Source organism: Typopeltis vanoorti, chromosome 10 (genome assembly GCF_054136105.1).
Source record: "Typopeltis vanoorti isolate ZY-2024b chromosome 10, IOZ_Tvanoo_1.0, whole genome shotgun sequence".
In the NCBI taxonomy this organism is placed as follows: Eukaryota; Metazoa; Arthropoda; class Arachnida; order Uropygi; family Thelyphonidae; genus Typopeltis; species Typopeltis vanoorti.
Window position 1 is genome coordinate 127,868,887 of NC_143558.1, and position 25,949 is coordinate 127,894,835.

A 25,949-nucleotide genomic window follows, 5' to 3' on the forward strand; every position below is an offset into this window, starting at 1 on the left:
TTAACTAGTACTGTGGCTTGATATCCCTGGTAGGTGCCGTGATTGCCCTGATAATTTTTAGTGGAATGCCATAAAGTTTGAGTGTTTCCCATAGTCATTCCTTGTCAACAGAATATATAATTAACAGGCAAAAATACTTTTAAATGAGCTTGAATGGATAATGCAATAGTGTGGTCTTCTGTGATAAGTTGTTGAACTTCATGGAGGTTCTATATTAATACTTTACCTCTGCCATTCAGTATACACTGTTCCAGAAAATGATCTTCTAGTCAAATGCTTGTAGAAACTATGAAAGTTTCGTAAATTTACCTGAGAGCTTTATTCTAGTAATACAATCCTTGGCATCCCTGAGTTGCCTTAGCTTGCACTACTTATAAGACATTTGTACTGCCCAAGTGTCCATATATTCGCCTTTTATTAATGCATTTGATAAAGGTTTCAATCAGTTGAAACCTTTATCAAATGATAAAGGCCTGACAGGTGTTTCGAATTGGTTGGTTCTCCTCAGAGACCAGGCAGAAACCTTCAGAGAACAAAAACTCTCATTTAGTACTAAGGAAATTGAAATATCAGAGAAATGTATTTTTCATAAGTGAACTCTCAGTCAGTCTGTAAAAGTAATTACTAAAGAAAGAGTCAAAAGATGTAAAATTAGATAGGCAAAGTGGATACTAGACCCAACATTATTTCAAAGCCGAATGCTTGTAGAAACTATGAAAGTTTCATAAATTGACCTCGTATTTCCATTGCCAAAATGAAGCCTTTTGGCTCTTTGTTTAGTAATTATTTTCTGCCCTATTTAAATTGTACATATTTTTGGTCATAAAGTGTTACAAAATAAAGACTTATTGTTACATAGACCATATATTTATAACGTACTTGTGTTCTCACAAATTGCCTACCGGTTTCGCTAGTAACTGACTAGCTTTCTCAAGGCTTGCAAAGTACAAAAAAAGGTTTAAAAATACAAAGAACCGTTAGTATCTGTAGATACTAATGGTTCTTTGTATTTTTAAACCTTTTTTGCATTTACCTTTTTTTGTACTTTGCAAGCCTTGAGAAAGCTAGTCAGTTACTAGCGAAACCGGTAGGCAATTTGTGAGAACACAAGTACGTTATAAATATATGGTCTATGTAACAATAAGTCTTTATTTTGTTTTATTTTCTGGCCTCCTAACAATTTTCTTTAGTTTTATCTATGGAGTTCTGTATGCTTTGCAAATCCAAGCAAAAGATATAAATTTACTGCACTCACATTTCCGTTTCAAATAATTAGACCAGCTTCGCCAAAATTATTTGTGCCCATTAACACCAGCACAGCTCTTGTACTCAAACCTCATCTGTAAGATGTTGTTCTTTAAGTTCTCATGGTTTTAAGTTCTAACTGCAGATTCATTACTTAAAACTGGTTTGAACATGGAGTTTTGTTCTAACAGTTCAGTTATTTCTGCTGAATGAATGATCATTTATGATCATTCAGCATTTTTTATTTTGCACAATAAAATAGCTATCATCTCCTAATATTGGCCATCCTGGTTATGTCTAAAAATCTAATTAAATTCTCTTGTAGATAACATTTGAAAACTAAACCTAGGTCACAAAGGCTAAGTTGTTTTACCAGATGAAACTACTCACCCATTGAGGTCAAATATTCAACTTTTTATCTTTGGCGCTCTTCCAAGACCTCTTGTTATCTCTTATTAACCCTGTATTTTTCAAAGTGATTGATGGATATTTTGGTAAACATAGAATACTATTGATTGCTCTTATAAATAATATATAATAGTATTTGTATCATTAAATTGACGTTAAAAAAGGGGGCACTCCTAAATGAAAGCAGGAAAAATAGCTGTAAAAATAATAGTATTTGTATCATTCAACAAAAATTTATGACTGATGTGTAATCATCATTGTTTTTGTTTTAATCTAAAGCTGTTCTTTGATAAATATTCTTTGACTTATAGTTTGTTTTGAATTTGGACTTAGTTTTTTTTTTTGTTTTTTATATATATTTTATAATTTGCAGACACAAAATACTGTTGGTGGTGGTGGAAGGCATTGTGTGTTGATGGTAGTAGTGTCATAGTGTAACAGGAGGATTAAGTAGAGGAGACAGTAAGTTGTTTAGTGGAGTAGTGTTCTCTCACATGATGAGCCCAATCATTGGAGGTGTCATTAAAAAAAAAAAATCGGCTAACACCTTTTTATTCCCGTATAGGGAGTAGACGAGACCGTTTTGCCCTATCTAACTTTTGGAGACTGAGTGGGCAGTTCAATCTCCACTGACAGCCAATCAGAGATAGCTGGCCCAAGGCTATCACTAATTAAGCAGCACGCAGTGAAGAGAGACGGCTCAACAAGTGCCGCCATCTTGTGGTCCCTAACACAATATATTTAATGTCTAAAATAATGTGGGTTCTACGGTCGGTTTTGTTGAGTTTGCGGGACGAAAAAACTGGCTTGCCCGTGCCAGAGATCGACTAACTCGGGAACCAGTCGAAAAAAATTTCCTCTAGTCGACGACTAGATTCGAAACAAAGTCTTCCTTTGTGTGGTTAAGCGCTGTGGTGTGCAAACTCCACATCCACTGAGCTACACAGGCTCTGAGGTGTCATAATAATAATAATAATATTGTATTATTATTATTATGTTGTTGGAAGCAGTACACTGGCACTGGTTTTTTTTTTTTTTTTTGGAAATTATTATTATATCAGACTTCCAGTTACCATCATTACTAATCTCTTATCAACAGTTTTCCTCCAAATTAGTCTATTACTTGTCAGCACTTCTATATTGTTGTATCTAACATTTCAGTCTTCTAAGAGATTTCTTACTGAATTAATCCATCTAGATCTTGGTCTTCCTCCTACCATTTTGACATCAAACACCTGTTTTGCTAACCTTTCCTCTCCCATTCTATTTAAATGATCATATCACTTAGATTAGGCCTTACTCACACATTCTTGAATGAAAACCTTGCCAATTTCCTTTCAAGTCTTCATTTTTAATATGATTCTGCCATTTGATGTCAACTGTTCAGGCCCCTAATTTTTTTTGAAGAACTCTCATCTGTGGTTTCTAGTCTTTGATCTAGTGCTTTATTTCTAACTGCAGATTCATTACTTAAAACTGGTTTGAACACTGTCCTGTATACTGTTAGTTTAGTGCTTTGGCTAATTTCTCTCTTATTCCATATAAAGTTATTTAACTAGCTCCTCACTATACCAGCTTTGCTTATTTTGTTGTCTATATCCATTTATTTAATTTATGTATTTAATATGTATTTAATTTCTAATCTTTGCTAAAATCTGTGCCTAAATAGTTAAAATATTGTACTTGTTCTATAAGTTTTATGCAGTAAGATTTATGCAGCTGAAGTTTTCTAATTTCCTGCCTATTTTTCTAGTTTTGGTCTTTTTATTGCTGAGTTTCATGCTACATTTGTTACAGCTATTTTTCAATATATTTAGAATCCTGGAGACTTGCACTGGATTTGGGAGTACAGCATTATCTACATAAGCAGAGCTAAATTTGATAGCACCAATTCTAACACTAGATTTAATGCCACTCTCTTTCATAATGCAATTGTGATGAATAAGAGTGGAGATAATGTGCACCTTTGTCTAATGTTACATCAAACATCTTATATGCCTTTTCCAGATCCACATAACTTAAGTACTGATCCTTGTTATATTCCCATGATTTCACTTGTTGTAAAGTGAAAATGTGATCTTAACAGCCTCTGTTTGGCCTAAACCCAGCTTGTTCTTCTCCATGTTTCTCTTCCACAATTTTTCTCAGACTCTTCTCAAATATGCCTGCATAAATCTTACCTGGAATACTTAGTAGAGAAATTCAGCTTTATTCCTATGTTTATAGATGGGAACTATGAGTGCTCTACCCCAGTCATATGGAATTCATCGTTTTCTGACTGGGTTCTCTGAGTTATGCAGGTAGCCACTGCAAAACTTCTATTCCTTCATATTTGAGCCTTTCTGTTAGATTATCATTTGATCCATCTGCCTTTCCAGATTTCAGGCTTCTGGTAGCACTCTTGTTTTCATTCTTCTTGAATATTTTCTACCTATTATCATGCTTGTTTCATTTAATAGTCTTCATAAGTAATTTATTTTAGACATACAGAATATCCTTATATCTTCAGTTTTCATGTTCCTTTATCATCTTCGATTCTTTTTACATGCACTTTCTTCTGTTTCTAAGCTTTTTCCATAACCTCCAGAATATTTTGTCAATTGCTTGGTATTTATCTTCTATATTGCTTACTGAAGTCTTCCCATGATTTTTGTTAAGCTACTTTTACACACATCTTTACTCTCTTACATTGTTTTCTGTATTTCAGTATGCTTTCTTCTTTTCCAGGGTTGCTTCTTTAACTTCTTGTGTCCACCATGGTGTTCTTATTTTTCTATCCTTGCTGACAACTTTGTCGTGTCTCCTTAGATGAATCACTCAAGGTGTTGAAGCCACTGAGACCTCCATGGAGTCAAAACATTCGTTGCAGGTGATGGTTATCTGCCAGCGTTTTCCACTCATCTACATGCAGTAACCTGCTGCTCATTACCTTGCTCATGCCTCTTTATCAACTTGTAGGGATGTCTCTGTCTTTCTTCACTGCTGGTATTAGCTCCTCACCAACTCATATATCTGTCATATTACTGCCAACTCTGTATATGACATTCTCTAAGTGTGTCTTAATAGGCAACATTGCAGACCAAACTACATTACATTAGTCACTCTTCTTTGCATCCTTGTTAAAATCTTGCAAAGACCAGCCTGATCAAGGCATGCCTTTTTATAGTAAAGCTGTAACACAACTTATTTTTTAAAACAAAAATTTGTAACTGCATTTTTGTTAGAGATTTACACAATTTCAACTGATTTCAGATTTCCCAAACTATATATCAGATGCTCCAGTATATAAATACTTCATCATCATTATTTTCTTAGTTTCAATAATACCTGTAAATCATGGATTTGTAGGTATTATTGAAATACCTGCAAATTTCAATTGCAGGTATTAATTTTGAGCAATTCATGACCATATTTTGTAACTTAGTTATATCCTACATTGTAACTTGACATTCAGGAATTGGGGCAAATATTTGATAGATATGAATTTTACTTTTCCCTTTTATTTGAAAATTGTATTTCTTTCTTTATATGGAATATCTGATGCTTAAATTTTAAGATAATTTCACAATATCATGAAATAGATTAATCGTTTGAATAATTTTAATTTATGTTATCACATGAATATCATTTTTGGGCCAGTTTCCTGCAAAAAGTGGCACTGAAACCATATAAGGTTTGATTAAGTTGCTTCACGATTATTTGTATTTTTATTATGTTGAAGTTGGTGCAATGTTTCAAATTTGATGTGTACATTTTAATCAAATTATAAGCAAGTTAGACCAAATTTTAATACTGGTAGAGCATTATTCAGTAGATTGTAGTATTTCTTAACTTAATGGTTATTGTGTGGATAAAGATGCGTTTTCAGTAAATTTTTGTTCTAGTTACTCAGAAAAATGGTCAACAGTATCATTTTCAATGAAGAGCTTTTTTTTTCAAAATACAAATGTAAAACCCCGTTTTCCTTTTCCATTTCTTTAATTTTTTGCTCCCATTCTTCTTCTTTCCCCCCTCCCCCTTGTCTATTAAAATTTTAATTACGTTTTTTTTTCTCTTTTCGGTGTTTTTATATTACCATAATTTCACTTCCGGCCCTTAATGCACCAAAAAAATAAAATAAAATAAATAAATAAATAAAAATAAAAAAAAATACACGGTCATAATCACTCTTGCTGTTTCCCTAGACAGACAAAACAGCACCCGTCGCTGTGACGATAGGGAGTCATTTGCATTACCTTAGTCTTTTAACTTCATGTTTTTACAAATTTTCAGAGATCAAGGTTGGATTTAAATCTTTACGGATGTTGTTTTTATGATCGTGTAGTGAAAATAGCCAGTTTGGAACACGTTTCATTGTGGTGACGTGGTGAGTCGGTCACCGCAACGACGCTGCCGTTCATGTTTTCCATCAAGATTTTCTTTCGCATGGCGGCTGTTAGACCCTTTTTCTCTTCCTCTCTCTCGTCTGTGTTGACTGTCAGCTGATAGCATCTGAGGAAAGCTGCGTAAAGCGCGACCTCGGCTACGGTTGCTGACCTTTACCGCAGTGGATTGTGTGTTTCATAAGGTGTGATTTAGTGCGTAAATGCGTGTTATTGAAACTAAGAATTTATCACAAATTTCGGTGTATTATTACATTTCTGGTAAGTCTGGAATCTGACAGCCGATTGGAATTAAAAGTAAAATGTATAGTTATAGTAAAATAACCATCTTGTTACAAAATGTTAGGCGTAGCAGTATTTTCGTAATTTTTGTGTTACTGCTATGTGTGGGTGACAATTATTTTTGAACATATTGTGTTTAAAATAATAGAAGAAGAGCGTCATTTTAATGAGAATCTTACGTGCCGGTCATCCCATATTCGAATCTTATAACGGCGTTTGAACTCTGAGTGAATCAAGTTTGGGACTCATCTTTATCAAAAATATTTATACTTCAATATTAGGGATTTCGATGCTTTGAGATATATTCATGAGCGTGTATGGATTTACGACTGCACTTTTGCTGCTCTATTTTCGTTATTACGAATCTTTAAAGAAGTATTATAAAATCTGTTTGAGGAAACACGAACTTAAACTGAATGATTCCTTTGATCTTCCATGGTGCTGGTCAGTGCTGAAGGCCCGGCTCCGGAGCGGCGGCACTCCATGGACGCCCCAGATAGCTCGGTTCTGCTAGCCAAGCGGACCGACTGGGCCAAAAACGAACAAGAAATGTTCTATCTGGAGTCCTCACGTGCTAAACGTAAGTTTCAAATATATATATATATATACTATGCTATTTATATCTATTATCTATCTATCTATATGTATATATATATCTATGTAATATCTGTGTATTTATCTGCATAAATGTAGTGATAAACTGTGTTTAGAGATAGTTTTTATTAATACATATGCATATATATTGATATTAAATCATCAAAAGTATTATAATAAATATAAAATAAGTTAAAAGATATAATTTGCCATGCTGTGTAAATTGCTCCTTTCAATTTTTAAATACTCACAGAATTCAGATTGACACAGACTTTATTTCAAAAATCAAGCAAACCATCATTTGGCATAATTGAGGCACATTATCAAAATTACTCTTGACTTTTTGATGATGAAATGAACATTTATTAAGCTTCAAATTATTTATGAAGTAAACATGATCAACTTTAATTAGGTCCATTGGGTAAAAATTAATATTAATTGAAATGTTCAGATAATATTTACATCTGTTAAAACACATTGGTGCATTAAACTATAAAAGGAAATTGTTAGTATGGAAATAAGAAACTTTTTGTTTTGCACAATACCGACTTTTACTAATCTCTGTGCAAATATTGCTGTAAAACAGTGTGTGTTTTGCTAATTTAATTGTGGAATTCACAATCTATTTTTCTATCATGTATTTATTTCTGTAATGATTGTCATTTAATAACCAGTAAATTTTTTTATATTACATGATGAAAACATCCTGAAAATATATAATATTCAGACTTGTCATAACATATTGGTTTATTAAACTGTGAAAGGAAATTGTTCATATACAAATAGAAAAATTTTTCTTTTGTATGCAGAATGAAAAAGTACTATTTTTTGAAGTTAGCTGTGAAGAATTTCCTAGATATATATATTTTTATTATTGCATTCAAGTTGGATTAATAGTGAAAGACCCCCCCCCCCCTTTAACAGATGTTCCTCTAAGATGTTTCTCACATTTTAGAACATCTTTTATATTTATATGTACTTATCGTCTTTTTTTTTTTGTGGCAGTGCTTTTCATTCACCTACCACTTTCTATCATAAAATGTGCTCCTTTTGTCTAGAACTGCCTTTATACAATTTTCAGGGACATTCTCTGTTCTATTAAATCACTTTTCAAATGTGTCATCCCATGCATACATTATTTTTATGTATAAATATATCCAGATTAGTAATCAATATTGTAGCCATTTAAACACAAATGACTGTGCTCAAATGCCTAAGAACATAAGTCATTAAGTATGGGTTTAATTGCTGGTCTATTTGGCAGATTGAATAGCATATCTCCTCTCCAACCAACAGGCTGTGGGTTTGAATTGCACTGCAAGCACGGAGGTTTGTGAATATTTTTTAGTAATAGATGAATTTCTTTCTCTGTAAGACTATTATCATGCTTATTGGAATCCGTAAAACAGCTTGAAATAGTTCTATGTTTAGTCTTTAGTGTCCATATTATTTAATCATGTTTGTACTAATAAGGTTTACAGCCTTTTATAGTGAAATAGCCTATAGCCATATCAATATCAATGTTGATATCAATATAGTGATTTCACTTTTCACTATATTGATAGTGAAAATTTCACTATATTGATACCTATATCAATATAGTGAAAAAGCCTTTTATGTGTTGGATTCACAGAAAAAAAAAAGTTGTTGAAACTTGAAAACGTAGTTATTGCCAGTGTGTAGTATTTATGAAATTAAAAGAAAACCTATTCACATAATTGTTAAATAGGAAACTGTGAACAAAGAATACTAAAAAAAAAAGTTTATATAGGAAAGCAAACTTTTCGTTTCTTTCTTGTGCTGTAAAACATATAATTAGTGATTAATGTTGACAGACTAGCTTATGTCTGTCAAGATGCTAGCTTGTCAAGTGACAGATTGATGACATGGCTGGTTAATAGTATCAGCTTGATATCGAATGGCTGCTGATTCACCAAATGTTGTGCTAGTTATTGTATCAAAAATATCCTGCAACATGAACGTATTTTCCTGTCAATGAAAATGAGATAGAGCTGAACAGTTTTTACATTATGTGAGACCTGATAAGTTAACATTAAGGCACTTGTTATATAAATACAACTATTGAGATGCATTGTAATTCCCTTAAAAGGAATTGAAGCATGTTATATTTGGTTGTTTTTTTATGAAAGATATTTGGAATGTGGGTTTGAATCCCACATAAGACACGGATGTTTTTAAAAGCTGCTCTAGACAAGCTTATGTAGCTCCTCAAGTTTATGAGGCTTTTTTAAAAAAAAAAAAAATAATAAATAAAAATAATAACAAATAGATAAATAAATACATAGTAATTTATGCCATGGAATTGTTTTGTATTAGTGGGTGAGTTTGCTTAATGTTTTGCATACGAATTTAATGTAAAAATATAATGAATTTTTCACTTAATTATTCTTTTTTGCATATTTTCATCAGTATTTTGCTTTATTGTAAATATTACATCATAAGCTGTAGTGATACTCCTTTGGCTGAATAGTTTCATCATGCATTGTGTGAAAAGCGACCATGATCAGAATCATTGGTGATGAAAGGAATATTTTATTTCTCTTTAAAGGAGCTATTAATCTGCTTTTAGACACAAATGCAGCAAGGTTTTTCCTTCCCTCAAGACAGAAAACCTGCCAAAGAATTTACGTTTACGACCAAGACATAAATATAAATATGCCTTGGTCTTACTGACCTAAAAATAACAGCATTCATGATCTGCTGCAAAAGGTCTGACAGTAAAACAGCATTGGTAGGGTTCATGATGATGGCCATGAAACTGTATGGTAAGGATGTTAAAAATATATTCTGTTTGTGATATCTACAGCATAATGCAGATGATTTCTGAAATTCAAATTATCATTCTGGATATAACACAAGGAAGAAGTCCTGTATTCCACCTAAAGCATCTTTTCTATTTTTATCTATTTTTACAGTTTTTCTATTTCATTTAAGGCATTTGGCCAAGTGGTTAGTGCATCCACTCTACAACCAGTAGACTGTGGAGTTCGAATCCTGCTGTAGGCATAAATGCTTATGATTGATTTTAGATGGTAGATTAATTTCATCACATGGTGTGAAACCATCATCTTGCTTATTGGAAACCTAAAGTGCCTTTTCAAGCCACTTTAGGCTTCCAATAAGCAAGATGGTCTTTAGAGCAGGATTATGTAAAAAATAAATAGATAAATAAATAAAAAAAATCCTCATCCCACCCACAGTACTAATATACTATAGGTTTACCACCTTTCATGGGTAGGAGTAAAAACAAAAAAGAAGAAAAAAAAGAGCATCATACAGAAACTGGGATATTTCACAATGTCATTTTGGCATATATCACTTTAATTTGCAAAAGAAGGGTAGAACATAATAAAATACATTGATATTTAACCACCCTGCTGTTTATGATGTGAATTTACATAACTTAAACGTGGCTACAAAGCCTAAGATGGTTGATCTATATCATCTGTCATGACTGGTTGCATGTTTAAATAAAGTGAACATGTAAAAATAGTATAGGATACATAGAATATCATGTAAATTTTAATTTCATGTTTTTGTGCTTTTTTTTTTTTTTTTTTTTTTTTTCTTGTTATCTGAAAAAAAAAATTTCATGATTCTGAAATCTTTGACCGTTCAGGAAAATTTGCCTTTTTTTAATATGTAGCATTGATATATAGTGCTCTTAACTAAGGACTGATATTAGATTATCCATGTAGTATACTTTATTAAGGTACATACCATGCTAATAGAAGATTATCAGATATAGTCCAGAAAAATTACTAATATGATTATAGCCAAGACTTTAGAAATCCACTTGTCACAGTCTAGTTATCAGAAACAAGTTGCGAGTGAATTTTCAACATTGTTCTTGAATGCTCAAAATATATTGCCTTATTTTCTTTGCATAATTTTCATGGTTTTTTTTTCTTTTCATTTTAAAAAATCACATTCCCTGTAAAGTTATTTGATCACAGGTGGCCTCCAATGAATGCAATAGTTTTATTTTTAACCAGAAGATAGTATCATATGTAATTAATTTAATAAATTAATTTCCTCATAGACTGTTTGCCCATACCCAAAGTTAGTTTATTCAAGGGTATCCTCAAATACCTTGTTGCTATTTCTGAAATTTGAAGTAATTCTCCATGATAACAGGCTATTTATCTCTCACCCTCTTTTCTAAACTTAAGACTACTTTGCATCCATAGATTAATTTTTAAATAAATAGTCAACTGTTTTCAAACAATATATTTTATTTCACATAACTTGTAAGTTATTGTCATTATAAAAATCAGAAATACTATTAAACAAACAAAATAATAATAATAAATGAAAAACAAGACTGATTTTCATTTGTTTAACTACCAGTTGTTATGCAAAATAAGAGAAATTTGTATTCTTATTTTCCCAACACTTAACTCTTAAATAGATAGTCAGTTGCAATGTAATACTGGCATAAGATTATGAATGAATGAATTAGCTTTGTGTATTTACATGCTTGAACATTTTACATTATGAAAAGGTTTTATAATCAGTACTGCTATTTAAGAAACATAATTATCTTGTAAAATTGAATTGGAGACCAAATCTCGTTATTAACATGATATCATGAAAAGTTAGTCTGCCTGTTGCTACTAGTGTTGACTGTTTTAAGTTTTATAATGTCTTTTTTGTTGAATTATTTTTATGGATAATTGAAATAAATTCACCCTTCATTATGCACTAAATGAAAGGAAATGCATACTACACTTTTTTTTATTTAGTCTTCATTTTAAAATTGTTTGTAAAGTAAGAGGCCAGAAAGTATTAAAATCACTGTGTTCTGTTGTATCATCAGCTAAAAACAGTAAGACTTGCTTTCCAAGACAAGTGGCTCAAGGAATTCAAGTGGTTGTACTACAAAGATGAGGTATTATGTATAAATAGTATTCTGCGGCAGCTGAAAGAAATTCTATATTACTACAAGATTTTCAACGCTCTTTCCAAGTGGAGACATACAGGATTCATGAGCCACAATTCTCTCACTCACTCTCTCTCTCTCTCTCTCAATCAATCAATCAATCAATTACCTGGCTACTGCCAAAGAAAGATGGATTGTAAAATGTTTGATCACCTGAAGTGTCTTTTTAATACAGCTGTTATAAAGCTAAATTCAAAATCAATTTATTGATTTTGAAAAGGCCAGTAGTCAAATTATTGCACCTACTTTTAATTTGGCTGTTCTTAAACAGTACCAAAATTACATGAAATGTCAAAAATTTGTCAGTTATTACTGATGTTAAACAAAAATTAGTTAAGGAAATCAAAGACTTGACTAGTGAATCTTCTTTTAGATACTTCAACAGATATTTCAAATGAAAATAAATTCATCTATTATGTGAGATGAGTAGACTAAAATTGAATTCCTCCCCAAAACTCAGCTACAGTTTACTTTTATACAATTAAAAATGAAATGAACAAGCTATTCTTGTTTTACCCGAATTCATAGTATGAGCAAGTAAAATTTTTTTGTGACTAGTAGATTTAAATGATATTTCTGGATATGTATATATAATTAAATAAATTTAATGACTAGAAGCTGAGAAATACCAAAACACGAGCGTGGTCTGAAAAGTTCTAGGTCTAACAATGAAAGAACGAATTTATAATTTCAAAATTATTTTTATTTTTCAACATAATCTCCCTTAAGACTAATACATTTATTCCAGTGATGCTCCAGTGCCATTATCCCATCCCTGTAGTGGTTCTCAGTAAGCTGCAAAATACCCCTCTACAGCTGCAATCACCTCTTGATTCGAAGAAAAATGCTGACCAGCGAGGAAGAGTTTTAGTTTTGGGAAGAGAGAAGTTAGAGGGAGCCAAATCTGGCGAATAGGGTGGATGTTCCAACAATTCATAGTGCAGATCCCTTAATTTTCCCATTGCCAAAACATCTTTGTGGGCAGGTGCATTTTCCTGATGAAAGATAATTTTTTTCTTCTGCAAACGGGGTCTTTTCTCAGGAATTTTTTTGTCTAGTCTGGTTAAAAGATCGGAATAATATTCTCCAGTTCTTGTTTTACCCTTTTAAAGATAATTAATAAACAAAATGCCTTTAGCATCTCAAAACACCAATGGCATGACCTTTCCTGCTGATGGAACCAACTTTATCTTCTTTGGCGCTGAACAAACAGCTTCTGTCCACTGTTTTGACCGCTATTTAGATTCTGGTGTGTAATAATGAATCCAAGTCTCGTCCATAGTAATAATTCTATGCACACAATCAGTTTTAATCGTGCTAAAATGCTCCAAGCACTGTTCAGAGATTTTCATGCGAGCATGTTTTGGATCTGCTGTGAGCAAGCACAGCACCTATCTTGCACAGAGCTTTTTCATTTGCAATTCTTCATGCAAAATATATCCTACTCTATCCTGTACACAGTACATCTAAACTGAAACATGATAGCCTAAAGTATCCTGGAGTTTACTGTCTTTGGTGTAAATGCAATGTTCCTTATTTTGGTCAGATGGAGAAATCCATTGAGTTGCATTTTGAAGAACATATGAGAGACAGTTTATAGCAGGACTAGAGCAAGCATACTGTCTAATCATGTTCTTAATTCCCCAACGTAATGATGATGATTGTCATTCATCCAGTGATATGGAACAAATCAGAAAACATTTGTAGATGCTATGATGAGCTGGAGAGAAGAATTCTGGAATCAACAGAAATTGTCATCAATCCGCTCCATCTTAATACTGACCTTAGCTGTAACTAGGGTTTCCGGGCGAGAATTCCTTCATCATCAACCAGCGGTCTACATTCATGGAATGAAAAGGAAAAAAAAAATCTGAATTGAATAATGATGAGCCAATGCCTTCATTTTCTAAGAGACAAACGACAATTTTACATTTTGTCAAGGGACTGGATTTAGAAGAAACAATAAGCAAATTAGCAGCCTTGAATGGGATATCAGTTAACACCATCACAAAAAGTGAGTTTATTAGGGAAAGTTTCACAAGCAAAGGACTGCAGTTGCCAAGTAGTCCATCTTCAGTTATGACACTAATACATAATTATTATAGTAAAGTGAAACAACTGAATTCTTCAATGAGCCAAATGCTTTTAAAGGAAATAAAATTTGAATTGGCTAAACGTTGAAATAGAGATCTTGTGTCTCTCACAAAGTACACAAGCAACATTAGTTGTTTATGTGAGATGGAAGAGGATGAATTTTTTGCCTTGTGAAGTAAGAATGAAATTGCACGATTGGCGGAGTCATTAATGCAAAGACTTTTTAAAGGAACATTTATAGCAGAAGTTCCAATAAAAGAAATAAAGGATGTCCTTACAGAGAGTTCTAACATTAAATCAGAATCTGATCTGAAGAGTGAATTGACTAAAGCAATATCAATTTCGACATCAAAGCCTAGCCCTATGCATGCAGACAAAATATTTGCTTCTCTTAGTTTATAGAAAGATCTTGAAAGTTTATTTTTCACTTGATTAGACTGTAATAAATTTAGTTTAATCCTTTATCCAAGTGTGAGCAAACAAAGTTTGCGCCTGAAAGTATCTTCAGGACTGGGGTAAGGTGGTACAACACTGGGAAACTCGTTGCAAAGGTGGAGCAAGCTAACATCACTCCTATCTCAGTATCTTCCATAATGTAATGCAAAACACATCTCCTTCCAGATATGTATAATGGAATTAGGGAAAGTTTCACAAGCAAAGGACTGCAGGTCTCTTCAGTGGGAGCCAGGCCCAAGTGAAGATACCAGGCAGAAGCATTAGCAAGGTCATCTCTACCTATAGGAGTTGCCAAACGATGTGCCACCTTTTTATTAAATTACTCTGGATTTAGAGAAAGATGTTGAAAGTTTATTTTTCAATTGGTCAGACTATAATAAATTTAGTTTAATCCTTTATCCAAGTGTGAGCAAACAAAGTTTGCGCCTGAAAGTATCTTCAGGACAGGGGTAAGGTGGTACAACACCGGGCAACTCGTTTCAACTCCTATCTTAGTATCTCCCATAATGTAAAACATTATGGGAAGGGCCACTACCCAGACTAGTTTTGACCTTTATTCAGGTCTCTTCAGTGGGAGCCAGGCCCAAATGAAGATACCAGGCAGAAGCATTAGCAAGGTCATCTCTACCTATAGGAGTTGCCAAACAGTGTGACACCTTTTCATTAAATTACTAATTATTAATTTATTTATTAATATTAAATAATTAAAACCACTGAAGATACCTCTATAAAGGTCGAAACTAGTGTGGGTAGTGGCCCTTCCCTTAATGCATAATTTTATACATATCCGCAAGGAGATGTGTTTTGCATTATGGGAGATACTGAGATAGGAGTGATGTTAGCTTGCTCCACCTTTGAAACGAGTTCCCTGGTGTTGTACCACCTTACTTCAGTCCTGAAGATACTTTCAGGTGCAAACTTTGTTTGCTCACACTTGGATAAAGGATTAAATTAAATTTATTATAGTCTAACCAAGTGAAAAATAAACTTGCAACATCTTTCTCTAAATCCAGAGTAATTTAATAAAAAGGTGGCACACCGTTTGGCAACTCCTATAGGTAGAGATGACCTTGCTCCCACTGAAGAGACCTCAATAAAGGTCAAAACTAGTCTGGATAGTGACCCTTCCCTTAATGTATAACATTATACATATCTGCAAGGAGATGTGTTTTGCATTATGGGAGATACTGAGATAGGAGTGATGTTAGCTTGCTCCACCTTTGCAACGAGTTGGCTGGTGTTTTATCACCTTACCCCAGTCCTGAAGATACTTTCAGGCGCAAAATTTGTTTGCTCACACTTAGATAAAGGATTAAACTAAATTTATTATTTGCTTCTCTAAGGAAGGAAATGAGCTTATATGAAGCAACGCATTCTCTCTAAAAGCATCTCCCAACTTGAAGATGCTTTTAGACGCACTCTTAACAATTCGAGCAACGTCTACAGAAAATGAAAGAAATTTTTCCACATCAAGTATGTTTGTTACAAAGCGAAGATCATGATTTTCTGATCGGGCAATTAATGCTCTGTTTCTTAAAGTTTCATTTTAAAAATAACAAATAAAAACTATTTGAAGTATTTTTTAATTTTCAAACGAATAATATTTGCATTTGTTTTCTATTAATGTTTAATTTAATAAATAAAATATTTAAATGAGATTGGGAATGTCAATACATTGTGTGATATATGTAAAAACTCACTGTATACTATAAGGTTTGGTTAAAAAAAGTTTGCATTAATTACATTGTTTATATTTTTAGAAAACCTGAAATATAACATTCTGGTCGACCTCCATTTAGGAAATTTTATTTACTCATTTTTTGCTTCGACCTTTTACATATAGGAGTGTCTCGAAACCTCTGAAAGACTGTACTGGGGCTACGAACTCCGGTTGCCCCACCTTCTCTATGGCTTTTCTGTTTATTAGCATTTACTGTTATAGCCGTTATTACAGATGATCAACGAAAATTTTAAAAAAATATTGTTTCGGGAATTCTCAGAAAATACGATTTCCCGTTCTCGATTCCCGAAGGTTCCAAAATGTCGGGAATTTGGAAACACTAGCTATAACCTATTTGATTGTCACTCTTCAGCTATCCAGCTTTGTTATACATGAGATCTGCCTGCTTGAATGTGCTTAACAGTCAGTACCTTGGCATCCAGAATGCTTTCAAATGTTGGTAATACGTTTACGAAGTTAATTTATAGCTGTTTGTCTCTTGTAATATATATTTTTGTATTTCTCTTTTCATGTTATGCACCCAATGAAGTCTTATGAGAAGATGAAACTAGTTGTATGCTCAAATAATGAATAGTATTTTTTCTATTTTGGTATGTCTTGTTTCTAGTCATTAAATTTATTTAATTATGCCATACAGATGAGTAAATATGTTTCATCAAATAAATGCAACTCGTGAATATGAGGAACAGTGGGGGGATATGATTGAGACATATAAGCTAGTCAGGAGTTATCATGTATATTATCTGTAGACTGGTCCCTCCCCTTTTTTTTCTTTCCTTCTTTCGTTTCTTCTTGCTACCTTCCCCCCCAATGCTATTAGAGTATTCGAGGGCTAGGGGTGAATCTTTCCTATTTTGCTATTTCATCTTATGTGGAAAGGGTCTCTGCAACCCTACCACTTTCTTCTTGCAGTGACTTCACTCCAAAATGGTACTATGATTGTGCCTAATAACTCATCTCATGCTGCATTGGCTGTCGCGCAGAATTATCAGAGCCGCGTTAAGGGCTTAGGCAGAGGGTCCTGTTCAAGAAGTATATTACAGTCTCCATCAAAAGTCAGTGATGCCGTGAATTAGCAACACAAAATGTATAAGATTAATCTTAGAAAAGAATTTTACATAGGTACATGGAATGTCCGGGGTTTACAGATGGGTACTCTTGAGATTGTCTGTAAAGAGATGGATAGGTATAAAATTAACATCTTGGGAATTACAGAGACCAGATGGAATGGAGAAGATCACTTCAAAAGACAGGATGGTAAGCTAGTTATTTACTCAGGTGGTGACTCAAAACATCATGGGGTAGCTGTGATACTGAAGACAACTCAGGCAAGAAGCCTTCTTGGTTATAACCCCATTAATGATAGGATACTCTCCATTAGACTTAAGGCTCAGCCTACCAATGTATCAATTGTGGTAGTTTATGCACCCCACATGGATAGGCCTGAAGAAGAGAGTGAAGAATTCTATGAAAACTTGCAAACTGTTTTGGACTGCCTACCAAGGAGAGACATACTGTACATCTTAGGAGACTTAAATGCAAAAAGTGGGAAAGAGTATGAGAGTCAAGCTGGAGTGTGGCATGTTTGGTCTGGGTGAACGTAACACCCATGGTGAAAGACTGTTGGAATTTGCCCGTGCTGACAGATTAGTTATTACCAATACCTGTTTCCAGAAACATCCACGACGGACCTATACTTGGACATCCAACATTGATAGGTCAAGGCACCAGATTGATTACATCTTGGCTCTCCAGCAGTGGAAGACAAGCATTTCTGATGTGCATACTTCCTGGAGCAGATTGTGGCACAGACCATCAGCTGGTAAGAGCCAAAGTAAGACTAAGACTCCGAAGACTTCCAGGTCAGGCGCATTCCACTAGATTGGATGTTAGAGTAATTCCTAGTGGATTCACAGAAGAAACATCAACTCGGCTGGATGATTTTTTGGAGACCAATGAGGAAATCTCACCAGAAATGCTTTGGGAAAGAGTCAAGCTGATAATACAGGATACAGCGAAGACGTATCTCGGCCCAATAAGAAAACCAAGAGACCCATGGATATCAGATTCAACATGGGAACTAATCAAAAGAAGGCGGTTGGAAAAACAAAGAGACACAACAACTGAAGAATACAAGAGATTACATAGAGAAATCAGAAGAGCCATCAAGCAGGATAAGGAAAAGTTCTATACTAATAAATGTGAAGAAATAGAGTTCCAGATGAGAAGGCATAATTATAAAAGGATGTTTTATTTAGTTCGTGACTTAAAGCACAAGTTCAAGCCTAAATTGAATGTCATCAAAGACAGGAATGGATCATTACTAACAGAAGAGTTGGAAATCAAAAACAGATGGAAAGAATACTGTGAGGAACTGTACAGCAGAGTGGATAAAGAAAATGTGGAGTACTCCCACCAATTTGAATTGGAATTGAATTGATTTGGAACCTCCTCCACTTAGGCATGAAGTTGAAAGAGCAGTTAAGCAGCTCAACAGCAATAAGGCCCCAGGTGTAGATGAAATCCCAGCAGAGTTAATTAAGGCCACAGGAGATGGAGGGATAAGAGTGTTTCATAGATTGATTACAAGGATATGGGAGACAGGATCATGGCCTAGAGACTGGAAGAAGTCAGTTTTCATACCACTACACAAGAAAGGTGATATGAAGGCATGCAAGAATTATAGAACTATTAGTTTGATATCTCATGCAAGCAGAATTTTATTAAAGATCATGCTAAATAGGATTGAGGCCAAAGTTGAGGCAGAGATGCCCGAGGAACAAGCAGGTTTTAGGAAAGGTAGGGGCACCAGAGATCAGATACTTTGCCTTAGATAGATCATAGAAAAATATAAAGAATTCAGACTCCCTCTGGTAATGTGTTTCTTAGACTACTCTAAAGCTTTTGACTGTGTTGAGCATGTGAAACTGTGGGAAAGAATGGGTTTTCCTCAACACACTATCAGGTTGATAGCCAACTTGTATAAGGAGCAAGAAGCCACAGTAAGAACAGGTGTTGGATTGACTGACTGGCTTCAAGTTGGAAAAGGAGTTAGACAAGGATTTTTACTTTCTCCTCACTTGTTTAGTATATATGCAGAGGACATTATGCGTGAAGCATTGGATGAGCTCAGGACAGGAATTACGATAGGAGGTAGATTGATCAGTAATCTGAGGTACGCTGATGATACAGTACTCCTTTGTAATGACATGGAAGAACTAGGACTAATTCTTGACAAAGTTAACAAGATCAGTAATAACAGAGGACTTCAACTCAATTCTAGCAAGACAAAGATCATGGTTCTCAAAGGAAAAACAAACAGAGAAGCTCTTGAGAAACAAATGTATCTTAATGGAGAAAGTATTGAGGAAGTCAGCAAGTTTGAGTACCTGGGATCCATTATTAATGTGAAGAATTGCTGTTCAGAAGATGTCAGAAAAAGGTTAGGAATGGCTAAAACAACAGTCAGAGACCTGTCTAAAATCTGGAAGGATCGATCTATCTCCATGGGAACAAAGTTGAGGATTTTGGATGCAGTTGTTTTTCCAATAGCGACTTATGGATGCAAGACTTGGAACCTAAAGAAGTCAGATAAGAAACGGATATCTGCTTTTGAGATGTGGTGTTACAGAAGGCTGTTGAGGATATCATACACTGAAAGGCGTACAAATGAATGGGTGTTAGAAAAGATTAGTAGAACTTTAAGGCTCCTTAAGGATATTGACAGAAGAAAATTAAAATATTTTGGACACATAGAAAGGATGGAAGGAGGACTTCTCAGAACAGTAATAGAAGGTAAAGTTCCTGGAAAAAGAGGCAGGGGTAGACCATCAATGAGATGGATGGATGGCATGTGTGGAATGACTGATCTTCAGAGAGTTGAGGCTGCCAGAAGGGCAAACAACAGGACTACATGGCGAGGCCTAGTGTGGAACATCATCGAGCATCGAAGTGACCATACGGCATCTGTAGATGCCCAGTGAACACAGACAGGAGTTATCAGGTTGAGATGCAAGAGATTTTTCATAGAATGGGAGAGGTAGAACAAGAGGCCATCACTGGAAACTGTATATGGAGAGTGTGAGCAGAGGAGTGAGGAGAAGTTTCTTTGCATGCATGATGTGTTGCATCTGACTGGCTTTGGAGTGAGTGCACTGGAGAAAGTGTTGCTAGATGGAAGCACAGTGTGTGTGTGATGCATGCACGAGATTATGTGAAAAATCAGAAGAATAATATTGAAGAGACAGAAGTGCTTGGCAGTGAAAGCAATTATCTAACAGATAAGCTTAGTTGTTGATGGTTATTCATGACTTATTTTTAATGGTATTAACAACACCAAACAAACTAGTTTATAAAAAAGCAGTTTTATTAACTGCTTATATTTCGTTGAATTTCAAATTAGCATCATCAGAGCAGAACACCACATGTATATGCAACAGTGATTAAGTGAAACAATACATTGTAACAGATAAAAGATCTAAAATCCTATTTTGGCACCCTCTAATGTTGTATAAATAAAAAATAAAATAAAATAAAATGACAGCTATGTGGGAGTTGCTCTTAAGATAACAGTCTCCCAAATTTTTGGTAAATTAATGCAATCATATTTGTTCAGGTTAGGAGTATTCTTCATAGCCATGACTGACAAAAAATAATCTTTTGGATCTGTAACGACTTCTAAGTAGCGCATTAATTTTCTTCCATCTAATTGTGTGTGAGGGAGGGGATGTCCAGAGCATTGTCAGTCTTGACTTGCCATAATAATGGTAGCAAATGTATTTTTTATGTTCTTCCAGATGGATGTTAACAAACCGTCCTGTCTGCCCACAGTAGCCAAGTCACAAGGAACTCGAAATTTTGTATTTTTTCGTCCCATATAAAAAAAAAAACATTAAATGTCTTGATTTAATACATCTAGCCTATCACAAGGCAGACTTTGATATAAAAAATGTCATGCGCTCCAGGATGTGCTAGATGGTGAAGTTTATCCTTAGGCAAGCAGATCAGAGTTGCTAATTTTAATTTAACATGAGGTTCGAATGTGGTGCGTAGGCATGTTTTATTAGTACTTTGGCGATCTTTTCTGATGTATATCTCTGACATAGGGAATAGAAATAATGTTGTGTTCCTGTGTATTAGAAGAGGGAGAAGTAATGGGGCTGTGCAGTATTTTATCTATTTTGTAGGAATTGTAACCATTGGCCAAGAAAATATAGTACAGATATTTGAGTTCTGTAGACAGAGCTGTATCGTTAGAAAAAATGGCTCTGGCTCTAAGTGTTATTAAAATGCTATACTGTTGGACTGGATGATGATGTGATTGTAAATGGAGAAAGATAGTGATCCATCTGAAAGGTGGGTGACTAATGTGTCAAGAAAAGGTAAACAATTGTTAGATTCTTTTTCTACTGTGAAGTGGATTTTGGAGTGTTGGATGTTTAGTTAGATGACAAACATATCCAATGTGTCTTGTCCATGCAGCCCAATGGCAAGCACTTCATCAACACAAGCATGCATACGAGCCCCTAGTGTGATTATTCTCTGTTGATGAAGTGTTTGTCATATGGTCCCATTGAGGGGTGGATGTTGAAAGTGGCAGTGAATGCGTCTATGAAGATGGAGTATATTGAGATATGAGCAGGGAAGTTGAGACTGTGCAGTATATGTGGTAAGTGGTGATAAAAATAATTGTGTGCAGGTGTGGTGGAGAAATCACAACCAAATGGTTTGGATAGGACTGGTTATTGATCTAAAAATGAATTACTGTTTGTTTACAAATGTCAGAGGTATTAGAAATAAGAGAGATGAAATGGTCATTGATTGAGTTTATCTGCCCCAAAATCATTAGAATAAGTGAAACATGATTGAATGAAGATGATATTCTCATGGGAATAGAAATGGCAGGAAACAGTATTTTTCATGCAGATAGAATGCACAAGAAGGTAGGAGGAGTGCTGCTGATGATAGCAGGGGAATTAGATCCACATAAGGTAGACATGAAAGAGGGAAATAGTGGCAATGGTTATGAGACAGTGTGGTGCAATGTGGAGGTTGACAGAAAGACATTTAGTCGGATGTTGCTATAGTCCCAGAAATGTGGAGAGTGGGGATGAGGAAATGTATAAACAACTTGGATTAGTGAACAAAGAAAGGATAATTATTATGGGTGATTTTAATTTTGGCGGTATAGATACTATTACCATCAACACCATCTACCGCCCACCATCACCAACAACAGTATTTTTTTCCTGTAAATTGTGTGTATTCTGAAGGCCGATTTGTCTGTACATGGGATAAAAAACAAGTTTCTGGGAGAAAAAAGCCCTGCTACCTATGTATCGAGATCAGCTAACTCACCTTCAATTAATAAAGCCCATATAAGGATTCCCTCATCATAATTCCACATATAACCTTTCCTCACATGAGTGATTAATTCATAATCACTCTCACCAACTGGAAGAAAGTGTGAAATCTCACTCACAATTACATCCTCTGATGAAATGATCAGATCTAAAACTCCTGATCCTCATGTGCCCTCCTTTACATGCTGCCTGAGATAGTTATCTCTCAAGAATTAGAAAAATTCATTTTCCTTATTCCCAAATGCTATCTCTCCATTCCGAATTAAGTAGTAGTGAAGAGGATGAGATGCATTTAGCAAAGTAGAGTGTCCTCCCACAATGAGTCTTTGGACTCCCTGGAGGTATCAAGTAATAATAACAATAATAATAAGGCTGTTGATTATGACAAGCTTAGGAGCTATGGCATGGAACAAGGAATTGAGCAGGAAGGAAATAAATGCTGCTTGGGAACTGACAAAAAAATACATAACAGCATCAATGTGTGAATGTATTCCAATGGCCAAAATGCTGAATTATGTGAGAAATGGATCAGTGAATTGCTTAAACATGAAATCTGAAAGAAGAAGGTACTTTGGAGGCAGTAAAAGATGAATGAGTTATATGAAGAGTATTAAGAACAAGCCAGGAGAGTGACTCGGTAAGGAAAACAAAGTGCACTATGGGCAGAAATTGGCAAATCAGGCAAAGAAAAACCCTAGAGAGTTGTTTAGATATGTAGCAAGTAGAAGGAAGAATGATCATGGTAAGATGATGTTAATGGAAAATAAATGGTAGAATGGTAACTGCTGCAGTAAACATTATTGAGGTATTCAGTGATCAATTTATAAGGGTTTTTTCATCCTGATCAGGGTGGAATCATGAGTAACTTAAGTGTAGAGGACATAGGAGACGATGGCTTAATTGTAAGTGAGGTATTTGAGGAAATAAATAAACCTTGATATACCTCGCATCTTAAGGGAATGTTCCAGGTAATTGGCATACCTGTTTAATACGAATCTTATAACAGTACAAGTTCCAAGGGAGTGGAAGGAGGGTAAAATTGTTCCAATGCATAAAGGTGGTTAATAGGCTATAGCTTCAAATTATAGGCTAGTCTGTATATCTGGAGTTGTGGTGAAGGTACTGGAGAGAGATTGGTGAGAGGTAGGATACAGAAATGAATTGATAACAGCAGTTATCAGTTTGGGTTTGCTAAAGGGAGATCATGTTTTTCTAACTTATGTACTATAGCAATGTGACAAATGTATTGGACAAGGGAGATGCATATACAGTATTGTACTTGGATTTTGCAAAAGCTTTTGATAAACTGCCACACGATAAACTGATAAATAAATTGTAATAGATAGGACTGGATAACAGACTTCTGAGTTGGATCAGTGACTGGCTGTCTGATAGGTATCAGAAAGTTGTATATAGGGGGTGCAGTATCCTTAAAGAGGAAGGTCACTAGTGGTGTTCCACAGGGGTCAGTTTGGAACCATTGTTGTTCAGTTTGTGTGTTAATGATATTGGGATGGGTTTAACTAGTGATATGCAGGTGTTTGCAATTGATGAAAAACTGGGGAGAGCAATGCAGAGTCAAGCGGATGTTATGGCTTTACAAGAGGACTTGAGAATACATTGCATAAATGGGCAGGTAAGTAGAATTGGCAGTTCAGTGTTGCAAAGTGTAAGGTTTTGAGATTTGATAAGTAACGATGGGATGCAAAGTACACACTTAGTGGGGAAACTTTAAAGGAAGTGGAGGAGATGAGAAATCTAGGAGTGATGGTGGGCAAGGACCTGAAATTCAGGGGACACATTGCACAAGTTGTGAAGACGTCGCATCGGATAATGGCAATGACACAGAGGATCCTGACATGCAGAAATAATGAGATTATGATGCCATAGTATAAGGCCTTGATTAAGCGTCATATGGATTATTGTGCACAAATTTGGTTGCCAGATTTTCATGGTGGCAAGGATATGTTGGAAAGGATTCAGAGAAGATTCACAAAGGTGGTCAGTGGTCTTTGGAATGGACTGTACGAGGACAGATTGAGAGAATGTAAGTTGCAAAGCCTCTTGAATAGGAAGAAGAGGAGGAGGAGGGGGGAGATGTGATTGAGACATATAAGCTAATCGGGTTATTATCAGGTTGACACGGGAGAGGTGGGTAGAACAAGAAGGCATGAGCAGAGAAGTGAGAAGCAGGTTCTTTGCGTGGAGAGTGGTTGGTGAGTGGAATGCATTGCCAGAGTGTGTTGTCAATGTAGACACATTGAATTTAACGCATGGTTGGATTGAGCATTGCTTGCAGAAGTGTTTACCTCCCATGAGTCTTTAAATCTATGGAGTCAGATGATGATAATAATAATGTATATATAGGTAGCAGCTGCAGGAATGTGGCATATGTAAGCATTTCAATAATTTCGTTAGATATCATCTTACTTGTCAAGGATTTGGCCTGTTCCGGCCTTAGAAGTCATCGTTGAATCTCTTAAGAAGACGTCCTGGTTTTCTTTTTCCCAGTGGGTTTGTAATTTAAGGCTTGTTTTGATAATATTTCTGTTTTCATTATTTCAACATGTTTCATCCATTTATGTTTGTATTTTTTAATTTTTTCTATTACTGATTTCTGGTTTAATTCCTTCATAATTTCTTTTGTGATCGAATAGAGTATCCTTTGCAATTTTTCTCACAAACTTCATTTCAGCTGTGTAATTAATCTCTGTTTGTCTTATTGTCCAGATTTCACTTCTGTACAATAGGACTGATAGGGCTACTGTATTGTATACTTTTAGTCTAGTTTGTTTTTGAACTAGGTTAGGTTTAAATATAGAGTTAATTACACCTGTTATTTTTTAAATATTTCAAAATTGTTTAGTTTATATCTTTTTCATTTTTATATGTAATCATACATCCTAGGTATTTAATAAATTCACCTGTTCCAAAATCTTCTCTATTACTATTTTAGTTCTTACTGGATCTTGTCCTTTAAATGCCATTGTTTTTGTTTTTTTCTGTTGATATTATCATTCCATAATCTTTGGCTATCCCATTTAAATTTAAAATACCTTTGTGTAAGTTATCTTCAGAATTTGTAATTATTATTTGGTGGTCAGTAAAAAGGAGAGTGTTTAAGTTTCACAGTAGGAGAAAGTTTAATACCTTGATGGAAATTTTTATTGCATTTTATTATTATTTCATGTAGATAACTATTAAAAAGAGTTGCTGAAAGTGGACATCCCTGTTGGACTCTTCATTTATCTCTCATACATGGTAGCTTATAATTTAATGTTATTTGCATTTGATTATTTTCATATATAGTTATGATTGCTTTTAGAATATTATTTGGTATTTGTCTTCCTTTTAATATGCTAAATAAAATGCTTCTAAATATGTGTTTCTAAATTGTATCCTCTGCTTTTCTCTATTATTAA

The 25,949-nt window shown here is 34.6% G+C and overlaps 1 protein-coding gene across 4 annotated transcripts in view; it reads left to right on the forward strand.

Moving 5' to 3' along the window:
* The window catches only part of LOC150102781 (dual specificity tyrosine-phosphorylation-regulated kinase 1B-like), a 323,866-nt gene that overhangs the window by 88,506 nt on the left and 209,411 nt on the right, over positions 1–25,949 (forward strand). For 2 of the 4 annotated variants that reach the window (XM_090398758.1, XM_090398759.1), the window contains exon 3: positions 6,767–6,897. In XM_090398758.1, coding sequence (XP_090254884.1) covers positions 6,801–6,897 — 97 coding nt within the window. In that variant the 5' untranslated portion in view covers positions 6,767–6,800. Of the gene's footprint in view, positions 1–6,082; positions 6,898–25,949 lie in introns of those variants that run through there. The other 2 variants (XR_016548908.1, XM_090398757.1) reach the window with 1 other exon arrangement.